Source organism: Vigna unguiculata, chromosome 8 (assembly GCF_004118075.2).
Source record: "Vigna unguiculata cultivar IT97K-499-35 chromosome 8, ASM411807v1, whole genome shotgun sequence".
In the NCBI taxonomy this organism is placed as follows: domain Eukaryota; kingdom Viridiplantae; phylum Streptophyta; class Magnoliopsida; order Fabales; family Fabaceae; genus Vigna; species Vigna unguiculata.
This window is the reverse complement of record NC_040286.1, coordinates 21798321-21818196: the sequence shown is the minus strand read 5'-3', so window position 1 is coordinate 21818196 and position 19876 is coordinate 21798321. Positions and strand designations below refer to the sequence as shown.

The window sequence follows — 19876 nt, the reverse complement described above, 5'->3', positions numbered from 1 at the left end:
TGTCACGGCCGCACTTCTTCCTTCACGCGTGACCCATTGTGCCGCTAGGATTCAGACCTTAACACAGCCAACCGTTAGCTCCGCTGCCAACACACGTTCCTTTCGTTGCTCTGTTAGGAACGTTCTCGAGTTCACACCGTCAAGGCCATTTAGGGTTCTTTTATGTTTTTCTCTCCTTTCGTTGTACACTCTGTTTTCCTTGGCCGTTAGGTTCACGTTTTCCGGTTGCCTCTTACACCTATATAAGGGCAAGCCAATCTCATGTAATAGTTAGCTTTGATGAATGAGAATATTGGTTGAGAGTACTCCCACCTTTCATCTCTGCTCAAACCCTAAACCCTAGATTAGGTTTCACCTCGTCGGGTATACCATTCCAGTGAGAAGCTTGAGAGAATCAAGCGCTAACTTCCAATCCGATCTTCCACTGCGTTTTCCAGTCGTTTTCACCGAACGAACGGCTGCCGGAGGCTGACTCTATCGAACGGAGTCTATTTCCCGCCAATCAACGGCACCAATGGCCTCATCAAAAACGTTATCTAGTGATGGATCATTTGTATTTTTGAAGAATACATAGACAACATTTTTCATGTAAAAAGCGCTGTCTTTTTGAAAATATATAAACAACGCTTATTTAGCTAAGGGATGCCTATAAGATATCATTAGATAACGCTTTTTTACAAATGCTCTCTATTAATAAACACCACTCCAATAGACAACGCCTAAAAAGTGTTTATTAGCAAAAAATGTACGGTCTATTGACGTTTCAAGGATCTTACAACAAACAAATGTAAAGACAAACAAAACCAAAAAAAGATAGAGGACTAATTAGTATTTTGATCCCATATAATTGGATATTTTAATGTGATCCCTTAATATTTTGTCTTGTTTTTCTATTTTTTTCTTTTAGTTTCTTTTCTTCTTCCGCCACGTTCTACTCCTTCCACCATCACCGTTGCTTCTTCTGTTGCCCCAAAGCCCCAAATGCAATACGCATAAGTGATTGCATCAAGTATCGCCTCACAACCCCTCTTGGCTTCAACTAGTACATTGATTTCATTAGTGTTGTCCTATAATCTCATTTGTCTTGAATATTGTGATTCATCTATGTTGTGGACTAGTAAAATAAAGGGCATAATCAATTCCTCAAAGAGTATGGAAAAGAGGGTGATGGAATGTGATTAGGGGGAAAAGTAGAAAGAGAAAAGAAAAACACAAAAATTAACACATGCTCACCTGTAAACGGTATTAATATTAATATAACAGAAATATTACATTAATTCTTTTAGGCTTTGTTCACTTGTAAAGATGGATTTGAGGGAGAGGGAGATGATGAATTTGGATGAATTTGAGAGTAAATGGTGTGTTATTTTTTTGAAGGGATTTAAAGGTGATTAGGAGTGAATTTAGTAGTAAAGTTTGTGAGAGTTAGTGAGTGATTTGATTGATATGATAGATTAAAAAAAAATTAATATATTTAAAAGGAGAGTTTACCATTTTGCCCTTATGTAAAAAATAGTACAAATTTGTGTTTGTATGAGTTTAATAAATTTTTAAATTTTGTATTTAATGATACACTTTAAATAAATAATTTACAAAAATTAATAAGATAAATTATTTATACTCATACTATTGAAATAAATTTTATCAAGCAATTGTGAAATTCATTTGATTTGAAAGTTAAAAATTAGTATGGAACACCAACACTTTACAATTCATGTCATTTGAAGAGCAATAATATTTATAAGTGACAATTAAGTCGGTTTAAAAAGATGAACATAATCAAATACAGATAAATGTACTGAAATTGAAATGAGAAGAGTCTTACGATACAATGATGCGACAAAATTATGTTAATCATCTAATTTGTGAAGAATTAAGTTGACATTGAAATTCACTTCTGCCATTTGCCGATTCATATCAAGAGTCAAGTTTGATAAATTATCTTCTATCCGTTGAACACGTCCTTGCATATCTTCTATTCCTTGCATTCTATTTTGCAAGTCTTGGACCCCATCCCACGTTTGATGGATGATTTCAGAATTAGAGTGGAAGGGAGGATCTTCAAAATCACCATCAGAGTGGTTGGTTCCATGAACAGGGTGGTCATGCACAACATTTTGTGGTTGTAGTTGCCCTTCATCATCATTATTTGCATGATCCTGCTGCCAAACACCATTGACATTAACAATATTCAATCTCTTCAAAGAACGTGTGGAAAAATGTTGTCTCTTCCCGATGGTTGTATTTGCATCTGGAGAAAAATCTACTCCACTATATTGCATAATCTGGGTGATCAACACACCGTACGGAAGAGGAGTATCACTAGCCTTGCACTTAAGCATGTGCTGCATTATATGATGAGGCCAATTAATGGATATGTTATTCTTAAGCAACCACATCATTAAAATGTCTTCCTGCAACAGTTTAGCAAAATTAGTCATACGTGGTGTCAAAATATGCACTACCACATAATGTAGTAGTCTGTCATTTACGTTAATAGAACCGACAGTCCTGCCACGTTCACCCTGCATGTCCGATCTCAACATGGAAGCCAATGCCATGTCTCGGTCGAAATGGATATCTTCTGGTATATCTGTAAAGCTTATCTTTCAACCTTCATACTTCAAATGGGCAATATTGTACCAATCTTCGGGTTTAAGTTTGATTCTCTTCTTGTTAACCTCACTTTGTAGGTATCCGTTGGCTGAGATCCTCAAGTTTGAGTAGAAAACTTTTATGAGATCCTGATAGAATGGTCGGTCCATAGCTACAAAGTCAACAAGGCCTTAAAATACCAGATGATGATGGAAATAAAGACCAGATGTAGTAAAGGAATCATAATCCATTATTTTGGGGTCGACAATTCTTCTTATGTAAAATTCATGTGCATAGTGTTCCATTTGATGAACATGGCTGAAGAAACGTCGTTGATCTAAGACATCAACGACAGTATGTCTTTTTGGTGGTGGAGGTTCCGTGTTTGTTGCACATTCTTTGTCTTTTCCACTTTTAGATCTTCTTTTGGATGATGATGACGCCATTAAATAATGTCTTCAGATCATAAAGAAGAAAGAAAAATACAGTCATACATAAGAAATCAAATTATAGCACACAATAAACATGTGGTACTTAATCATAAGAAATTAGATCATTACATACATCCATAATGAATAAGTCTTTCATACAATCAAAACATGATAACATAGTGCAAACTCTAACAAGGTAAATGAAAACATAATTGAAGTCTAAAATAGTCCAAATTCATGACAAAATGATAACATTAAAAGATGGTAATTGATTCCAAAGTCACATTGTCTTTGGATCAAACACGGATGTCAATTACTCCCCATCATCATGTTCCATAGTTTATTCCATCGGAGATTGGTGGGCATTCCCATTAACCTTTTCGTAGCCAAAGGGTTGGTGCAAAGGAAATCATAGCACTGCTCCATAACTTTAGGCTCTGGTATATTCATTCCGCTAAGCATTTCCCAGATATCACTCTCGGTGTATTGGAATGTTCCATTGCGACGCATCATCCCCACTTGCTCTATCAGAATATCATTGCGCTTTTCAAATGCTATGACTTGTCTTTCCGCCATCATGGAAATTTTCTCAAAAGGAGAGTTCCCAGACCCCATTACATCCATAAATCCATCAAGCCTCATAGTAAGCTTGTCAAATTGGGAGTCCAATACATCCACCATGGGGGCTTTGCGCTTCGACCCCCGTGATGTTGACGTCCCGCCAGAGGGGACTGATGGCAGTGATTGAGTCGGGCCAGGACTATACTCATCCATTTGAGGGGGTGAAGGTGGAAGGTGGTAATCAACTCCTTCAAAGGTAGGTGCATCAGGTATGTACTCATTCTCATCATTGAGATCAACCTCCAAACGAGTTTGTTGCCTTTTGCGTCGTGCTTGTCTTGCCGTGTGGACTCCACCACCAGTTGCTCTATCGACTGCCCACAGTTCCTCCATCAAATCGTAGTGTCTAATGTTAGTGACCCTTCATTTCGTCGCAGATGGTTTGGCCTGCATTGATAAGTTCCTGTGTGTGTTAAAATAATTTGTGTATGTCATTGAAAACACATGCTAAGTATTTAATTACCTTGACTAAGTCTTCCCAAACTTCGTCTTCTGCTTCAAACCGCTTGGTTGATGAACTCCATGCAAATCCACTAAGTGAACTGAACAAATCATGAACCTCACGCCATTTCTCCTTGACCACTTTTTGCCTATTCTTGACATTATTTTTGGTCACTGAGACAAACCCCAATTGGTTCAGATGACTCACGATATTGTTGTATGCTTGGGTTGTCCAGCTTCCATCAACCCTGTTCCCCCATCGGGCTTCTTCTAGCATCGCTGTCAATAGCTTTTCATCCATGTCTTCAGTCCATTTTGTAAATTCCCGTGATCCGGTGCCGGAATCAATACCAACACTTTTTCCCTTGTTCATGTTCTCACCTAAATAAAAAACAGTACTAATTATATGAAATTAAATAAATTTGATATACAAACCAAAATTTTTTCCATTAAATAAAGCAAAGTCATTCAACATAATTAAGTACATGTAACTAACAATTATTGTAATCTCGCCACATTTGTTCAGCTAATTCATCCCTAAAATTACACCCAAGACGATAATCATCTTCACGTGTGTGAACAATATTGGTCTCTACATGATTTTCCATAATCTCTCGGTCAACCTCATCAATTAGCGCATCGTCATTGTCTACACCACGAAGGAAGTTGTGAAGGATGCAACAAGCTAATACAATGTCAATCATTGTCTCCAAAGAATAATGAGGTTCACTTCCACTTGCTATAATGGGGAATCTTTTCTTCAAAACACCAAATGTTCTTTCAATGACGTTCCGTAGTGATGAATGGCGATGGTTAAACAGTTCACGTGGATTTTGTGGCCCTCTTCGTGTAAATTCTTTAAGGTGATATCTTACACCTCTGTACGGAGTCATTATTGCTCTTTTAAGCATGAATCCAGCATCCCCAAGATAGTACTTTCCTACACGAATGATAACACTTTAGATTTCTCGGACGCACAAGTACATGAATAAGAAACAAAGACTAACCTTCAGGTATGATCAAGGGGTCATCTCGAAAAAGAGCATCTTTCAAAATTCTTGAATCAGATGCTGTCCCTTCCCAACCAGCTAAGACATAAGTGAATCTCATATCGAAATCACATGCAGCAAAAACATTTTGTGTTGGCCAATCCTTCCTCCCTCGGAACCTTGCGGAATCAGATCTTGGGACCTTAACTCGGACATGAGTTCCATCTATTGCCCCTAGACAACCCTATTTCATAGCTAGAAAGTTAAACAAAATTCCCTTTTTGTTGACGTTGTTATTCAAATAAGATAACAAAGAAATTGGAATTTTACCTTGAAGTATGGGAAAAACCGACTATTGTTGGCCAAGTTTGGATGCACATCATTTCCGGATGGCTGAATTAAAAACTCGGACTCCAAGCTCAAAATTGCATCCAATACATTATGGAAATGTTTGCTAACAGTTGACCCATAACGATGGAAGAAAAATGCAACACTTCTATTCTTAACGTTATGCCCAATTATGTGCAGAAATTTTGCAACTTGTTCCTCCACGGTTGACCGTATTGCATCTTTCACTAACCCAGTTGACCTTAGTCGTTGACATAGGTTAATAAATGCCTCTGGTCCCATACGAATAATGTCACGACATCGATTAGTGTGCACCAGGTAAGACATCAATTGCTCTCTGCGACGGTCTTTGTTGGGGACGTATTCCGTAATAGTAGTGCTATGATTCGAATATATAGTCAATATATTCAACGCATGTGTAACAATGCATAACATTGTTACTGCAGCAATTGCTGTACGCACTTGTAATTGTCGATGTAAATGTGTAACTATATTGAAGTCCACACCTACAACATCATCGACTACATCCTCGCCATCCAAATATGAAAGTTCTAGTTCTTCTTCCATATTACCTTGAACAAATTTAACCACTATGACATACATATAATACACATAAGCATCAACCATTTCCATATTATTATTTGAAAAAATATAAAAATAAGATCAAATTTATACAAAAGATTTCTTTTTCACGACAATAATTCAATGAAAAATAAATAGGCATACCAATTGCATCAATAATCCACAAATAACAAATATAAATACATATAAATCCATATAAATCCATAACAATAACAATCCATATATAACCACCACACAAATATAACAAAGAAAGTTTTCAAAATCTACGTACCTTTTACTTCAAAGAAGAAACAAAGTTATCAACACCAACACTCCAACACCTACATCAACCAAATTGATATCAGAATTTTCGAGTTAATAAAAACCATTGTAGTCCACCAACCACAAACTACCTTACCAGTCAAAGTTTTCACACACAAAACCGAAACATGAACCAGGGTTTGAGATCCGGGAACTAATTTCACAACCACGCACAGCCTCCAATATCTCTCAACTAACCTCCTATTCTTCACAACCACGCACAACCTACGCACCACCTCCAGCAAGGTGCAGAGTCATTCACCATCCCACGGACTGCACCATCCCACAGACTGCACCACCTGCAACCAAAGAAATTAAGTAGAACAGTGAGGGTGGGAGAGAGCATGCAAAAATCAGTTCCCATCAGCACTAGGAACACTACCAGTACATCAGTTCCCATCATGTAGCTTCTTGTTGGAGAGAGCATGCAAAAATGACTACACCATCATCGAACACCACTTGCAGAAAATGAACACAGTTCATACACCCACAACAAAACACTTGGACTATGGATCGGAAATGATGGATCCATGGCACTCTTCCATGAACGACGAACTTGTCCAAGCCATTCTCCTTCTGGAATCCACTCTCCCACGAGCCAACAAGTTCTCCAATGCGCCAACTCCACCAACGACGATTCTTGGATCCGGATCTGCACCATCATGGATCGATTCCGCCTCTTGTTGGATCGATTCCAACTTCTCTGGATCGGTTCCTCACATGTTGGGATCGGATCTGGTCACTGCGGATCGGTTCCAAGCTGTTGCAGAACCTTCAGCCACCGTCTCTTTCAGCCCTTGCTTCGACAACATCCCTTCCAGGCCACCAACAACCTGCAGTAGCCACCGTTTCCTTCCGCCGTTGCTTCCACCACATCCCTTCCAGGCCACCAAAAACCTCCAGCAGCCACCGTCTCTTCCGCGCTTCGATTTGGCACCCCTTTGGTCTTTTTCTCCACTCTCTTTCGCACTGCCAGCGGCACCAAACAAATATAATCAACAAAAAAAAACTCACCTCACATGACAGAAGCCACAGCACCGTCTGCGTCATGCGAAAAACCAACTCTGCCTTCTCCCCTCTTCCAACTTATACACCGCACCAATCACACACACCAACCTTCTAACTTATTCAATTGTTATTTAATGGTCGCTGCAGTCAAACAAATTCAAACACAGATTGTATAGTCACAACATGTCAGGAATCCCGTCAGGAATCTCGCGAATCTGTTGTGTTTTTCTCACGAATCTTTGCTTTTTTCTGAATGCAGTTGAACCTCCACTGTACATGCAAAACACGTGAAACATTTATGACGAGGGTAAATACGTCTTTTATTACCACTCTCCTTCAAATCTTTGGTTCAGAAGCGGGATGCCAAAATCCATGAATCCTTCAAATCCTCTCACATACTTGCCTTCAAATCATAGCAAGCGAACACCGCAAATCACCGCTGATCCATCCCTCCACTTTCGTTGCAACAGTAAATACATGCATGCGAACACAGCCTTAAATAAAATAGAAACTAAATTAAAAATTAAAAAATTAATAAATCACATAGGATAATTTGATAAATATTAAGATTAAAATAATAATTAAACTGATATATAAACACATATTACATAAAGTAGAATAGAAGTAACATGACAAATTTTCTAATAAAAAATATAAAATGATAAAAGAATTAACTTAATGGCTAACATCATAAATATGAATAATATAATAAATTTTATCTGTATGGTGCTTTTGAATTTTTTTTTTCTTTTTAACTATGGTTTATTTTAGAGAAATTTGGGATGTCCTTCAGGTAAAACAAAAAAGGCTTAAAAAAAACGTCATTATTTGGGTTGGTTTTGCATGTTCAATTAATTTTTGCGGCTTCATTTCAGGATCCGTACCCCAAATGATTTCAGTTGTCATTTCCAAAAATAGATGAGCAACATCACCACAAACACACCTCTTTCATATCACCACCAAGACCAGACAAATCGAACCACAACTCATTTCTGAACAATCCAATAAAAATAAAGTGATACCTACCAAGTCCACTCACTCGGCTTTCGAAATAGGGCAGAAATAGCTATAAACAAAAACCACCAAATAAAACTGACGTGACATAATTCATAAAAATCCAAATAAATCTAAGTAAATTTCGATATAGGATAGAGTTTTATGTGAATGTATAATATTGAATAATATATGATAATGGATAGATAAAATTAGTAACATAAATAATAACAATTAGGTATCTCTTATCCGAAAATAAAATTTTACTATTTGTAAATTTAAAGGTAAATTTTTAATTTCAATTTTAGTTTTAATATTCAATATGGTCGTTAGAATTTAATAATAAACTGCATCAAATTAGAATTTATTATAAATATTATTAGAACATTAAATATATTCATTTTATTTATTAAAAATTGTTCGTGGATCACTTTAAAATTCGTGAATATTTGTGAATATTTTTATATCTACAAATATTTAAAAAATATATATATTTTATAAATTTTTTAAATAAAATAATAAAATATAAAATATAATATTAATTTAATTTAATTTTGATCAAATTTAATATAATAAAATATAAAAAATTTAATTTTAATTAAATTTAACTTAATAAAATATAAATTAAATTTTAATTTTAATTTTTTATGGTTAACATATACATCTAGGTACGGATAATATGATACTTGCATTCAACCCGTTATAAACGGGTATTAAAATATCCACTACCTACAGTAATAAATACCCACAGGTACTAACTATCCACTGTTGGTACCTGTGGACACAAGTAATTTTGTCATCTCTATCACATACTCAATTTTTGGGAGAGGCAAAATAGTATCCTCACAATTTATATATTTAATTTTTTGTCACTAATTCAATAAAAATGAATACATAATTTAGTATAACTATAACTATAAAAGAAATTACACATATATAAAGGATTGTCTATCATTTTTTGATATTCTTGAATTCATCAATAATTGAATCATAATTAAAATTTCCAGTTATTTTTCTTTTAATGTAAATAATCATATTATGTACAAAATATTCATTTTCTATTTTATTAATGTGGATAGATCGATTCAAAAGTCTTCACAAATTTTTGTTTCATTATTATGCCATGAGCAGTGGCGGATCTTGATCAACATTGTTGGGGGAGCCAAAATAATACGTTCAAAATTTATACATTTAATTATTGTCACTAATATAATAAAAATGAATACATAATTTAGTATAACGATAACTAAAAAAAAGATTACAAATAAATCTATGGAAGACTTGAATTTGTATACCTATTTAAAAAAAATACTAAAAAATAAATTTTCATAATCTAATAAAAAACTAAGAGACGTAAATATCAAAAGAAAATTCGATGATAAACAAACCACACTTAAGATCCAGTTATAAAAAACACACAGTACAATATTTTTTCTTTTATGTTCATAAAATAAAAAATTAATATACAAGCTCATTAAATAAATTAATATACAATTATTAAACTAATATTTCACTATCATGTGATACGAGAGAATTACTTTCTTCTTTATTTTTTCGAGAATGGATATATGAGAGCAAAAATAGTAGATCTTTTTCTCTTTAAGAAACAAAAGAAAATAGGTGAGAATGGGAGATGAGAACGATTTGTGAGAAACTCAAGTCATATAATGAACCACAGTATCCGATTATAAAAAAACACATAATAAGATACTTTTACTTCTATGTTCATAAAATAAAAATTAATATAAAAGAGACTTATTAAATAATTTATTAAACTAATATTTCACTATCAAGTAAGATAAAAGAATTACCTAATTCTTTTCCTCCTCGTGAATGAAAGAGAACAAAGAGAAATAAGAGCAAAAAAATAAATATTTTTCTCTTCAAAAACAAAAGAAAAAATTTAAGAATAAGAAATGAAAATGATTTATAAGAAGGTCAAACGAACCATAATGAAAAATAATAATGAAAACATCTTGATAAATCTTTGTATTATTTATTATTTATTATGTTTGATTTTATATTTTATTATTTATTAACATTAATTATTATATTTATAAAAGAAATAAAATATTTAATTTAATCATCATTAATTTATAATATATTATCTAATATCTATAATATAAAAAATTTAAAATACCTAAAATTTAAAAAAAAAATCAAATTTTTGGGGGGGCCATGGCCCCTCCCTGCTACCACAAAGGTCCGCCACTGGCCATGAGCAACCATATTATCATGTTTTCATCTTCACTAGTAGTTTCTCTTTATCACTTTTAAAAAATAAATTTATTATTTTGTTTTTCATCAATATACCTATTTAAAAAAGAAGTTTAACACTAAAAAATAAGTTATCATAATCTAATCAAAAGTTGAGAGACATCATTACTAAAAAAAACTATGATAATAAGTCACAATGAAAAATCACATAATACATTACTTGTTTTTCTATATTCATAAAAAATGAATATACAAAAAAGGTCATGAGATAAAAAATAGTACTAAATATTAAACAAATATTTCACCATCAAGTGAGACAAGATAGAGTTATCTTAAAAAAAGATATAAAAAATGATGACAAAAATAATGAACTTATGTCTAACTTTTTTTTTTCTTCAATAACAAAACAGGTAAGTGTGATACACAAGTACAACATGTGAGAAGCTCAAAAGACGATGAGAGAAGAAACTCCAAAATATCTTAAGAAATTACTTTTGTTTATTATATTTGATTTTGTGTTTTATTATTCATTAGCATTCAATGTTGTACTTCATAAAAGAAAATAAAAAAAAAAACACCTAATTTAATTTCCATTATTTTTTCATTATACTACTACCTAATTTTAAAACATACTTATAATTTAAAGAATTTAAAAAATACATATAATTTAAAAAAATTTCAAGAAGTTTGGGGGTCGTTACCCCATCTGCCCCTTCTATCCTCCCCACCGAATAGGATCAAATTATCATTATACCGTTTCAATCGTCTAAGGCATGACTCGAAGATGAATAAGATGTCCAAAGGTCGACCTAAAAGATTAGCCCACAAAGGATCACAAATTGGATCTTTATTCGCCTAATAGTTAAGTTAAATTTTATTAACAGGATATTATTATATGGGAGATTCAATATCTGGTTATTATCTTTGTAATCTTTGTTTTTGTTATTATTCTTTCTAACTGAAATATTCTTTTCATTTTCAGAGAATAAATAAATTATAACTGATTTACTTATAAATAAAATTCTAATTCTCATGATTAAGAGATGAACCTATTTGACTTTATTGGTTAGAGTTTACAGTATTTTTTGTTTTCGATCTAAGGCTCTTCATTTTTTATCAAAACAAATTAACATTTAGTGAGACTTGGTAAAATTCGATCTGAACCCCACTTATATAAAAAAAAACTCACTACAATAAAAAATACAAATAACGACATTAATTATCAAGGAGAATCAGGAACGACCAATAAGTAAATAATGCAACAAATCTTACATATTAGTGCCTACAAATGCAAAAGTATTAATCCAGAACATGTTCATTAACTTGATTTTTCCTATAATTGGTTGCTGGAGAAAAATAAGATGAGGCAACACGCCATAAAACCAAACCAGAAATTTGTACTTTTTTGCCGTGGGACATCAAAAGGTAGAGAATTTGTACTCTAAAAGTTAGTGTTAGATGAGAGAATGAAATAAAAAAGTGGGTGGGCGAGAAGCTGGCGAAAAATAAAATGAAGATTAAAACAAGTATAAGACTAATAAAAGATAGATGAGATGAGAATAAAGTAATTTGGTTAAAAATAAAAAGAAAAGAAAAAGTAATTTGGTTTAAAAAAGGAAAATAAAAAGGTATAATTTGGTTAAAGAAAAATAAACAATGGGATAGAAGATCATCTATAAAATCTTTTAAGAATAAATTGAAATATAAAGTATTATAGTTAATAATAAGTGATTTAGAGATATGTATTTTACATACTATGTTGCGCAAAAACTTTCTAAGTTCCCTCATGTATTCAAAGTTTTTTGTTTTTTTTTCGTAAATACTAAAACTAAAAATTGAATGAAAATAGAATTATTATAAATAATTGTTAAAAGGTAATAATTCTATACAAAATAAAAAATGGATTATATGTTTATTCTTTTACTTTTATCTTTCGTCCTTCACGAGTATATGTATGTTTTCATTTAGAATTTAATTTTGATTTCTTAAATGATTTTTTTTATTTAAAGTGTGTTTTAATTAAAATTTATTTTAACATAGTTAAATGAATTTGAGATATAAAATTATGTTAAAAATAATTTTTTAATTAGATAAATGTTCTTTCGATTATTTTAAGGTGTTTTAATAGAGTAAAAATTAAGTTTAAGGTAATAGACAGAGTAAGCTAAAAAAATCAAGACCCGAAGAGATTTAGTTGAGATAAGAAGAGAAAATGATAATAAAAATTGAACTTAGAAAAATACTTCGATAATTAATAAATCTTAGTTATAAGATGTGATGATAAAAGATAATTCCAGAATAAATATATTTTTAGATATTTTATTTAATATTTTAAATAACTATCTTATTTAATTATAAGATAAAATACAAAGAATAATAATTGTCAATTTTTTTCAAATTACATGTAGCATTAATTTGAACACTTCAGTGTTTTCGGTGGTCTTCTAAGTTAAATACTTTTATTGAAGTTTCTAAATTTTACTTTATTAATATACTTTTAATTGAGATTTTAAATTTTACTTTATTAATATACTTTTAATTTCTTTTTAAATTTTACTTTATTAATGTACTTTTAACTAAGTTTTTAAATTTTTCTTTATTAATAGTATATTTCGAGTATAATACTATAAACAGTTTACAGTATCTTTCGTCTTTTCATGCTATCCATATCCTTCTTCGATCACATTAATGTAATTCACAGAAGCCTTAATTGTAAGTTACAAATAAGTATAATAAGTGCTAAATATGTGGCACACAAAATATTTATACACTCATTTTAACACTATCCTTTAGTCTTCTTTTTTTTCATGAATACAACATTATATTTTTTTTTTTTATTTTAATCAATGAATGTAATACCATTACTCATTGTGTGACCGTAGCTCAGCTCAGATAATGTCAATTGACATATTACTATAAGCGGCTACAAATGCAAGAGTATTAATCCAAAACATGTTTCATTAACATGGATGTTTCCTACTGCAGGAGAAAAATAACACATGAGGCAACACATAAAGCCATAAACCAAACCAGAAAACTGCTTGCTAGAGGATTTTAGATTAATGTTATGGTTTAACACCAAAGGTTTGCTTATCGAAGCCGTCAGTTCCATGACAAATTAACAAACAGCTGCAAAATTTAAACTCAGTCTGAAAACCAAACGCCAGAAATGTCCTTAAATCATAGTCGGATAAATATATGCCATATAAAAAAAATGAAAATATAGAACACAATCACACGTTAGTGTCTCTTCTGAAGCATGCACATAAGGATTAAGATTGGAACGATTACTATTATATAAGTACAACAATTTACAACAAAGCAAACTAATTTTGCAGAGCAATTCACAGTCCTTTTCAACCCATGTTTCCAATTCACCCCAGATTGCAGACCCCACCATTTCCAGGGGGAGAATGAAAACAAAGGAAACTAAAAACTCCGCAGCCTAAGCCTACAGGGAAAAAAAAAAGGTAAAAAGAAAAAGGTTAACTATTAAGTTCCCTTGGAAAGGTAAAAAGATTGATCACACTTTTTGATCAAAAGCACAGGTTCATTTGGTTCTTCGTGGCAGGCCACAAACATGATTGCCCAAATAAGTTCCCTCGATTCGACGATTCCATCCGTTACGGCCTTCTGAGAACAGCACAGGCAATAAATCTGGGCTCGCACACCGGAATACTTTTGTCTGGAAAATCCTCGTCAGAGTATCCCTTCCCTGCACAATTGAAGGGACAACACGTTATGAACGGAAATTACATTCCCCTACGTTTACTTTATTAGTGTAATTGCTTAAAGTTAATTAAATTTATGTATCAACATTTTCATTCACATGCGTCGGTGAATCCAAAAGGAAACATTCAAAAAAAACGCTACAGAAAGACGTTATTCATCAAACAAAAAGATCTATCTTCATAAAAACTAAAACGTAATATCTATATTTATTTGCAATAGTGTCCAACACTGACATTAATACTACTAATGAGCCTCAGAGTTAAGATATATGAAAACAAATAGAAACACCAAAAGTTTCTTCCAGACCCATTAGGGTAAATAAAAAGACATTCCTGAAACGACAACGAAACCTGATACTGAGCCACGTTGATTTGGCATATCTTTTTGTTCTGGTCAACATCCCACTCGACACCGTGGAACTCGCGGTAGAATCTGAACGCAGCTTCAGGAGAGGTGAAGTTAACAAAGGCATATCCCAGATTCGAGACCCTTTTCTGCATTGAAAATTTCCTGGAAACAAAGAAAAAAAAGAACACGAAAACGTGAACAACGAACGAACCGCAACTACACACAATGTTCCAGAACCTTACCTATAATCCACCGGCAGATAAACGAAGTCAAACTTGGACCACTTCTCGGGGTCAACGCTCTTGTTCTGTCGCAAACAATGCTCGTCCAGTATGTGTAGCAAGTCATCAAACCTAAAACAAGTTGCCACAAAACATCTCGCTCAAAACTACACTCTCACATTCCATAAAAGGTTAGCGAGAAGAGAGCAGTTACTTGAATTGGTTAGGGACATTGCGAATCATGACGGTGGTTATAGAAGAGGACTCGGCTTCTTTAACGGTGTCAGGAAACGGCATAACGACCGTACCGTTTTCCCGAATCTTCCTTCCCCTAACCCGCCATTTGTAAAACTTGCGGTGGCAGCGCCAGTTTCCGGCGGAAGCGCACACTTTACTCCGACCGGTGTCGGTTTTGGCGCGTTGAGGAGAGGGGTTGGAGAATGGCGCGTGAAAGGGAGGGTAAAGGGGGAAGGTGGAGGGAGGAACGTAGTAACAGATGGGGCGAGAAAAATGCAGTAGCTGGAGTTGTTGTTGGTTGGGTTTGAGATAAAAAGGTGGAGCGTGAGGGTTGAGAGTGTGGTGAGAAAGCATGGTGCAGTTGAAACGGTGAGAATGAAGTGAGGTAGTAGAAGAAGGTGGAATTTATAGGAAGGAAAGTAATGATGAAGAGAAGGTGGTGGAATGAGTGTGGGAATGGGAAATGTTAAAAGAGTAATGATGGAAAGTGCAATGATGAGAAGGTTTTGGGTTGTGGCATTAAATGCTGGTTCTGTTACAGGACGAGACCAACTCGTGTTGTTCTTCTGCCATCGCCTACTCTCTGCCGCCGGATGGTGACGCTCGCTCTCTGCACCCGCCTTCCACACGCACTTTCTTTTCCTTCCAAACATTTTGCAGACCCTCCACTTTGGTCACAATGCAGAAATGAGTATGCTAGGTAATATATATCACCATTTAAAAACAGTCTTCCAATATTATTATTTTCTTACTAGTATTTTAAAACTTTTTTTTAATATATATTTTTCTAAATAGTTTTGTTGAAATAACTCGAAGATAATGGTGTTACAGTCCTACCTACTTCTGAGTTACCATACCCAGTCTTACAAGAAGTAAAGTACTCCAGCACTATTCATACTACCTTATTAGTCTACTAAATTTCTACTTAACCAGACATCATGTCATTGTTGTCCCGTCAATTTACACTCTCTTGTCATTTTCAGAAGAATTAAACCTCTAAATGGTAACTGTTGTTGGAAATTGTTTTCCAAGTGGCACTCTTTGCTATTTTTTTAATCCATATCATATTGTTCCTAATATTTTTCCGGATACTATTGTTTGTGCTAGATATGTATTGGTCAGAATTCGGTTCGTTGGGGCCACTCAGCGTCGATTTACCGGCAAGAATTCAGTTTCCGGAAATCAAATTCTAAACTGGAGAATGAAAAGATTAAATTAAAAGTAGATTAAGTTAAGGAAATTATTGTAATAACAAATTTTAATCATTGTAGTTGTTTAAAAAAAATTTGAACAATGTATATTTATTTGGTTAAATAAATTTAGTTAATGATAATTTAGTAGGTGAAATACTTTGAAAAAGAAGTGAAGTAAAAGATTATAAAAACAAATTTATGTTGTAATAATTTTATGAGAATAAGATAATATGTTTTATTTATTGTAAATAAGATATTTGAAATATTTTGATTTTATTTAATTATTTAGACGTAGAGATACAATATTTAAGGATGTATTGTTTTTTTATTTAGTAGTTGTTTGTATATATATATTAGTAATAGAATCTAAAACATATTAGGAAGAAAAAAAGTTGGAGTACATAACGGTGGAATGACAAAGCAAATAGATTTAAGTAATTGAACATAAGTAAAAATGAAATTAAACTTATACATTAAAAATTATCTTTATTTTGTAATATTTTTTCGTCGATATAACTCAAGTTTTACAAGTCATCATATTTTTCGTCAAAGGTTGGTACATTAGTGCATTTCAGAGTTTTTACATCATAGTATATGTCTCGGTTTTTGTATATCCGCTGCATATAAACATGCGGTAACATTTTTGTAATTAAATGCACCTTTTATGCCTCGGTTATTATACTAACCGAGGCATATAGCTTAAAAAAAATTGCGAATTCACGCTGTTCACAAAATTTGAAAATTTTTAACTGCTTTTATGCCTCGGTTACCACAGAACCGAGGCCTAATAGCTTTTTTGCTTCAGGTTTTTTTTACCCGATGCAGTTACTTGGCTGTATTTTTTTTTGTTTTAATTCACTGATAAAATATGCCTCGGTTCTTTTATAACCGAGGCAGTATGGACCTTTTTGCTTCGGGTCTATTGCCAACTGAGGCATATAGTAAGACAATATGCCTCGGTTTCGAATTAACCGAGGCAGTATGGCTTCGTAGGGTTTAAAAAACCCTAAATCCTTTTGCAGCTGCGCAAACCATCACGATTTTCTTCTTCTTCGAGCATCCCCACACAGCATCCAAATATTTTCTTCTTCTTCCACTGCACCCCAGCCTTTGTTCCGACTTCACCACCACTCCGTGGGGGTATCGCTGGACCGGCTTCCGTCGTCCAAGGGGGTGGCGGCGGCGGCGAGGAGGAACTCGCTCCGGTGTAGAACTCGCTCATGGCGGCCATCAAGCGGTCGCAGGCGAACCAGCGGTGGCAGCCGGAGAGCTTCCACGCTTACCAGCAAAGCCAGCACGGGGGCACGACGTCGTTTCTGAAGCAATTCGTTTTGTCAATCCTCGACGATCCAATCGTGAGTCGGGTTTTCGCGGAAGCAGGGTTTCGAAGCTGTGATGGGTGTTTATGCAAAGAGTGCTCTGAGAGGTTTTGTTGAGATGGTTCAAAAGGGTCGAGGGGGTTCGGTTTTGAGTTCGGAGTTGAGGGTGGTTTATTTGGAGAGGGAGATTGGGGAATTTGTGAAAAGGGGTGGGAGTGGGGAAGAGGTGGTGAGTGTGAAGTTGAAGGACTTGGAGCAGCAACCCTTCATTCCGCCTGCACCGCCGCTGCTCCGTCGAATTTTTTTTTGATATTTCTGATACACAATTAGGCCTCAGTTGGAGGAAACCGAGGCAGTAACTACTTTTTCTGCCTCGGGTTAATAACCGAGGCATAAACAAAAGTCTTTTTACCTCGGCAGTATATGCCTCGGGTGCGAACCCGAAGCCAAAAGTGCAAAATAACCGCTGTCGTTTGCCTTCCCTGCACTAGTGGTAGGTGGATATCTTGTTTGGATTAAAGGTTCAATGTTGTTCTATGTTCGTTCACGTCGCACAAATGAGTGTAGAAGTTGAATTTTTTTTCCAACACTTGATTATTTGTGCAACATCGATATCAAATTTGATTTAAATTGTATCATGCACAAGGTGGTTATTAACTACTCTAACTGGACAATGATAGTTAATTTCAGTAACTTGTATATGGTCTCCACACCATATTACTTGTATATGGTCTCCACACCATAGTTCATTAAATGTGCAATTGTGTCAAGTTGGCATTATTCTAGGTTGTGACATATGAAGGTGTGGACGCGATGAGGTTTGGGTTTGTGTAAAAGGATGAAGGAGGTAGATTTAAAAGAGAAAGTATTTGCTTAATAAACGTAGTATACAATTCAATGATTGTGTGAATAGGAAATTCAGACTTATAATGGATCAAATGTCATGATCTATTGATATTTAAGTTGCATAAAGGATGTGTTGGTTGGAAGTTCCAACGTCGTGCACATTTTTTCCTTGAGGAAGTTGAATAGTTGTATGTATCCGAAAGAATTTTGAACTTTCACATTGTTTGATTTCGTCATTTGCAAATAAGACTATGAGGTAGGAATTTGAATAGTTCTTTGTCTCTTCATGCCTAAGTACTCTATGAAAAGATGATAAGTGTTTGTGTTTATGTTTATAGAGTAAAGACAATGGTTGGGTTTATTATGATTTGTAATACTATGGTAGTTTGTGGTTGAAATGTGGTGTATGATGGTATTTGTAGGATAAGTATCATTATTTTATCAAGTTGGGTTTTGAAAGTTGTTTGGCACACTTACCCAATAAAGATGACAAGTATTGTCCTAGTGGTAGAGTTCATGTGCAATTGTGTACATGTGTCCTGAGCCACACCACATGCTAATAAGCGTCAAAGTCAAGTGTAATAAAAGCTTACCTTTGTGTGACACGCTTACCAAATAAAGGTCAGGAGTCTTATCTTAGTGGCAGATGGGATGTACAATAGTTTACATGCGTCATTAGCCATACCATCTCCCAATACATGTCAGAGTCAAGTGCAATAAAAGCTTACATTTGTGTGGCACACTTATGTAATCAAGCTAAGAAGTTTTGTCTCAGTGGCAAAGTGCATGTGCAATTTTTGATACGTGTCTTGATCCACACCATCTTCACATACATGTTGGCATACCCCTTAGCATGGCTAAGCACTTTCATGGAGAGATATAGTCGTCTTTGCAAGGTGAAGTAAAAATCTTTTCTTTTGCGCCATAATAGAGTATCTTTGATAAATTAGGAATATTTAGGCCTTGTATTAAGGGCCAAGTAGTGTATGATTTTAAAAACAATCTTGCTTAAGTAGGGAGCATCATATGCACCTACTTAAGCAACTATTTGATGTTTAATTATGTTCATCAAGCTAGCTTAGTCTGTGGCATCCCACACATGCCAAATGGTAAGCCCTTAATGAAGAGTTCACTTACAAAGATAGTGGTCATGTGCCATTGTCCTATTGGAAAGGCTTTTCATAAGTAGCTTTCCACATAGCACTCCATGATTGGTTCAGTTTTGTGAGAGTGAGGAGTGCCACATGTCAAGCTCTCATTCACCAAGATAGCATTGTTAGGGTTTTGGTGCATGTTAGCACTTTAGGGTTTTGGACCATTTTGGAGACACCTTACTCTATAAATATAGGTGTCTCCCCCCTGTATTTCTCACTTTGAGAACGATAATGTTATGCTGCCAAAAATATTTTTTAGCCATAAACTTGTCTCTTAGTTACTTGCTAGAGTATCCCATGA

At 34.1% G+C, this 19876-nt stretch overlaps 2 protein-coding genes across 2 annotated transcripts; both read right to left on the bottom strand.

Moving 5' to 3' along the window:
* Window positions 1-3999: 3999 nt before the first annotated feature.
* LOC114194994 (protein ALP1-like) lies at window positions 4000-6052 on the bottom strand. The gene is made up of 5 exons (XM_028085392.1): window positions 5408-6052; window positions 5096-5321; window positions 4585-5028; window positions 4111-4469; window positions 4000-4050 (listed from the first exon to the last, which is right to left on the bottom strand). The coding sequence occupies exons 1-5, from the start codon at window positions 6050-6052 to the stop codon at window positions 4000-4002; spliced, it is 1725 nt and encodes a 574-aa protein (XP_027941193.1).
* Window positions 6053-13922: 7870 nt separating this feature from the next.
* LOC114193206 (protein terminal ear1-like) lies at window positions 13923-15448 on the bottom strand. The gene is made up of 4 exons (XM_028082925.1): window positions 15041-15448; window positions 14848-14958; window positions 14608-14767; window positions 13923-14240 (listed from the first exon to the last, which is right to left on the bottom strand). Exons 1-4 carry the CDS (start codon window positions 15415-15417, stop codon window positions 14076-14078), a joined length of 813 nt encoding a protein of 270 aa, XP_027938726.1. The 5' UTR covers window positions 15418-15448; the 3' UTR covers window positions 13923-14075.
* Between the last annotated feature and the right edge of the window lie 4428 nt (window positions 15449-19876).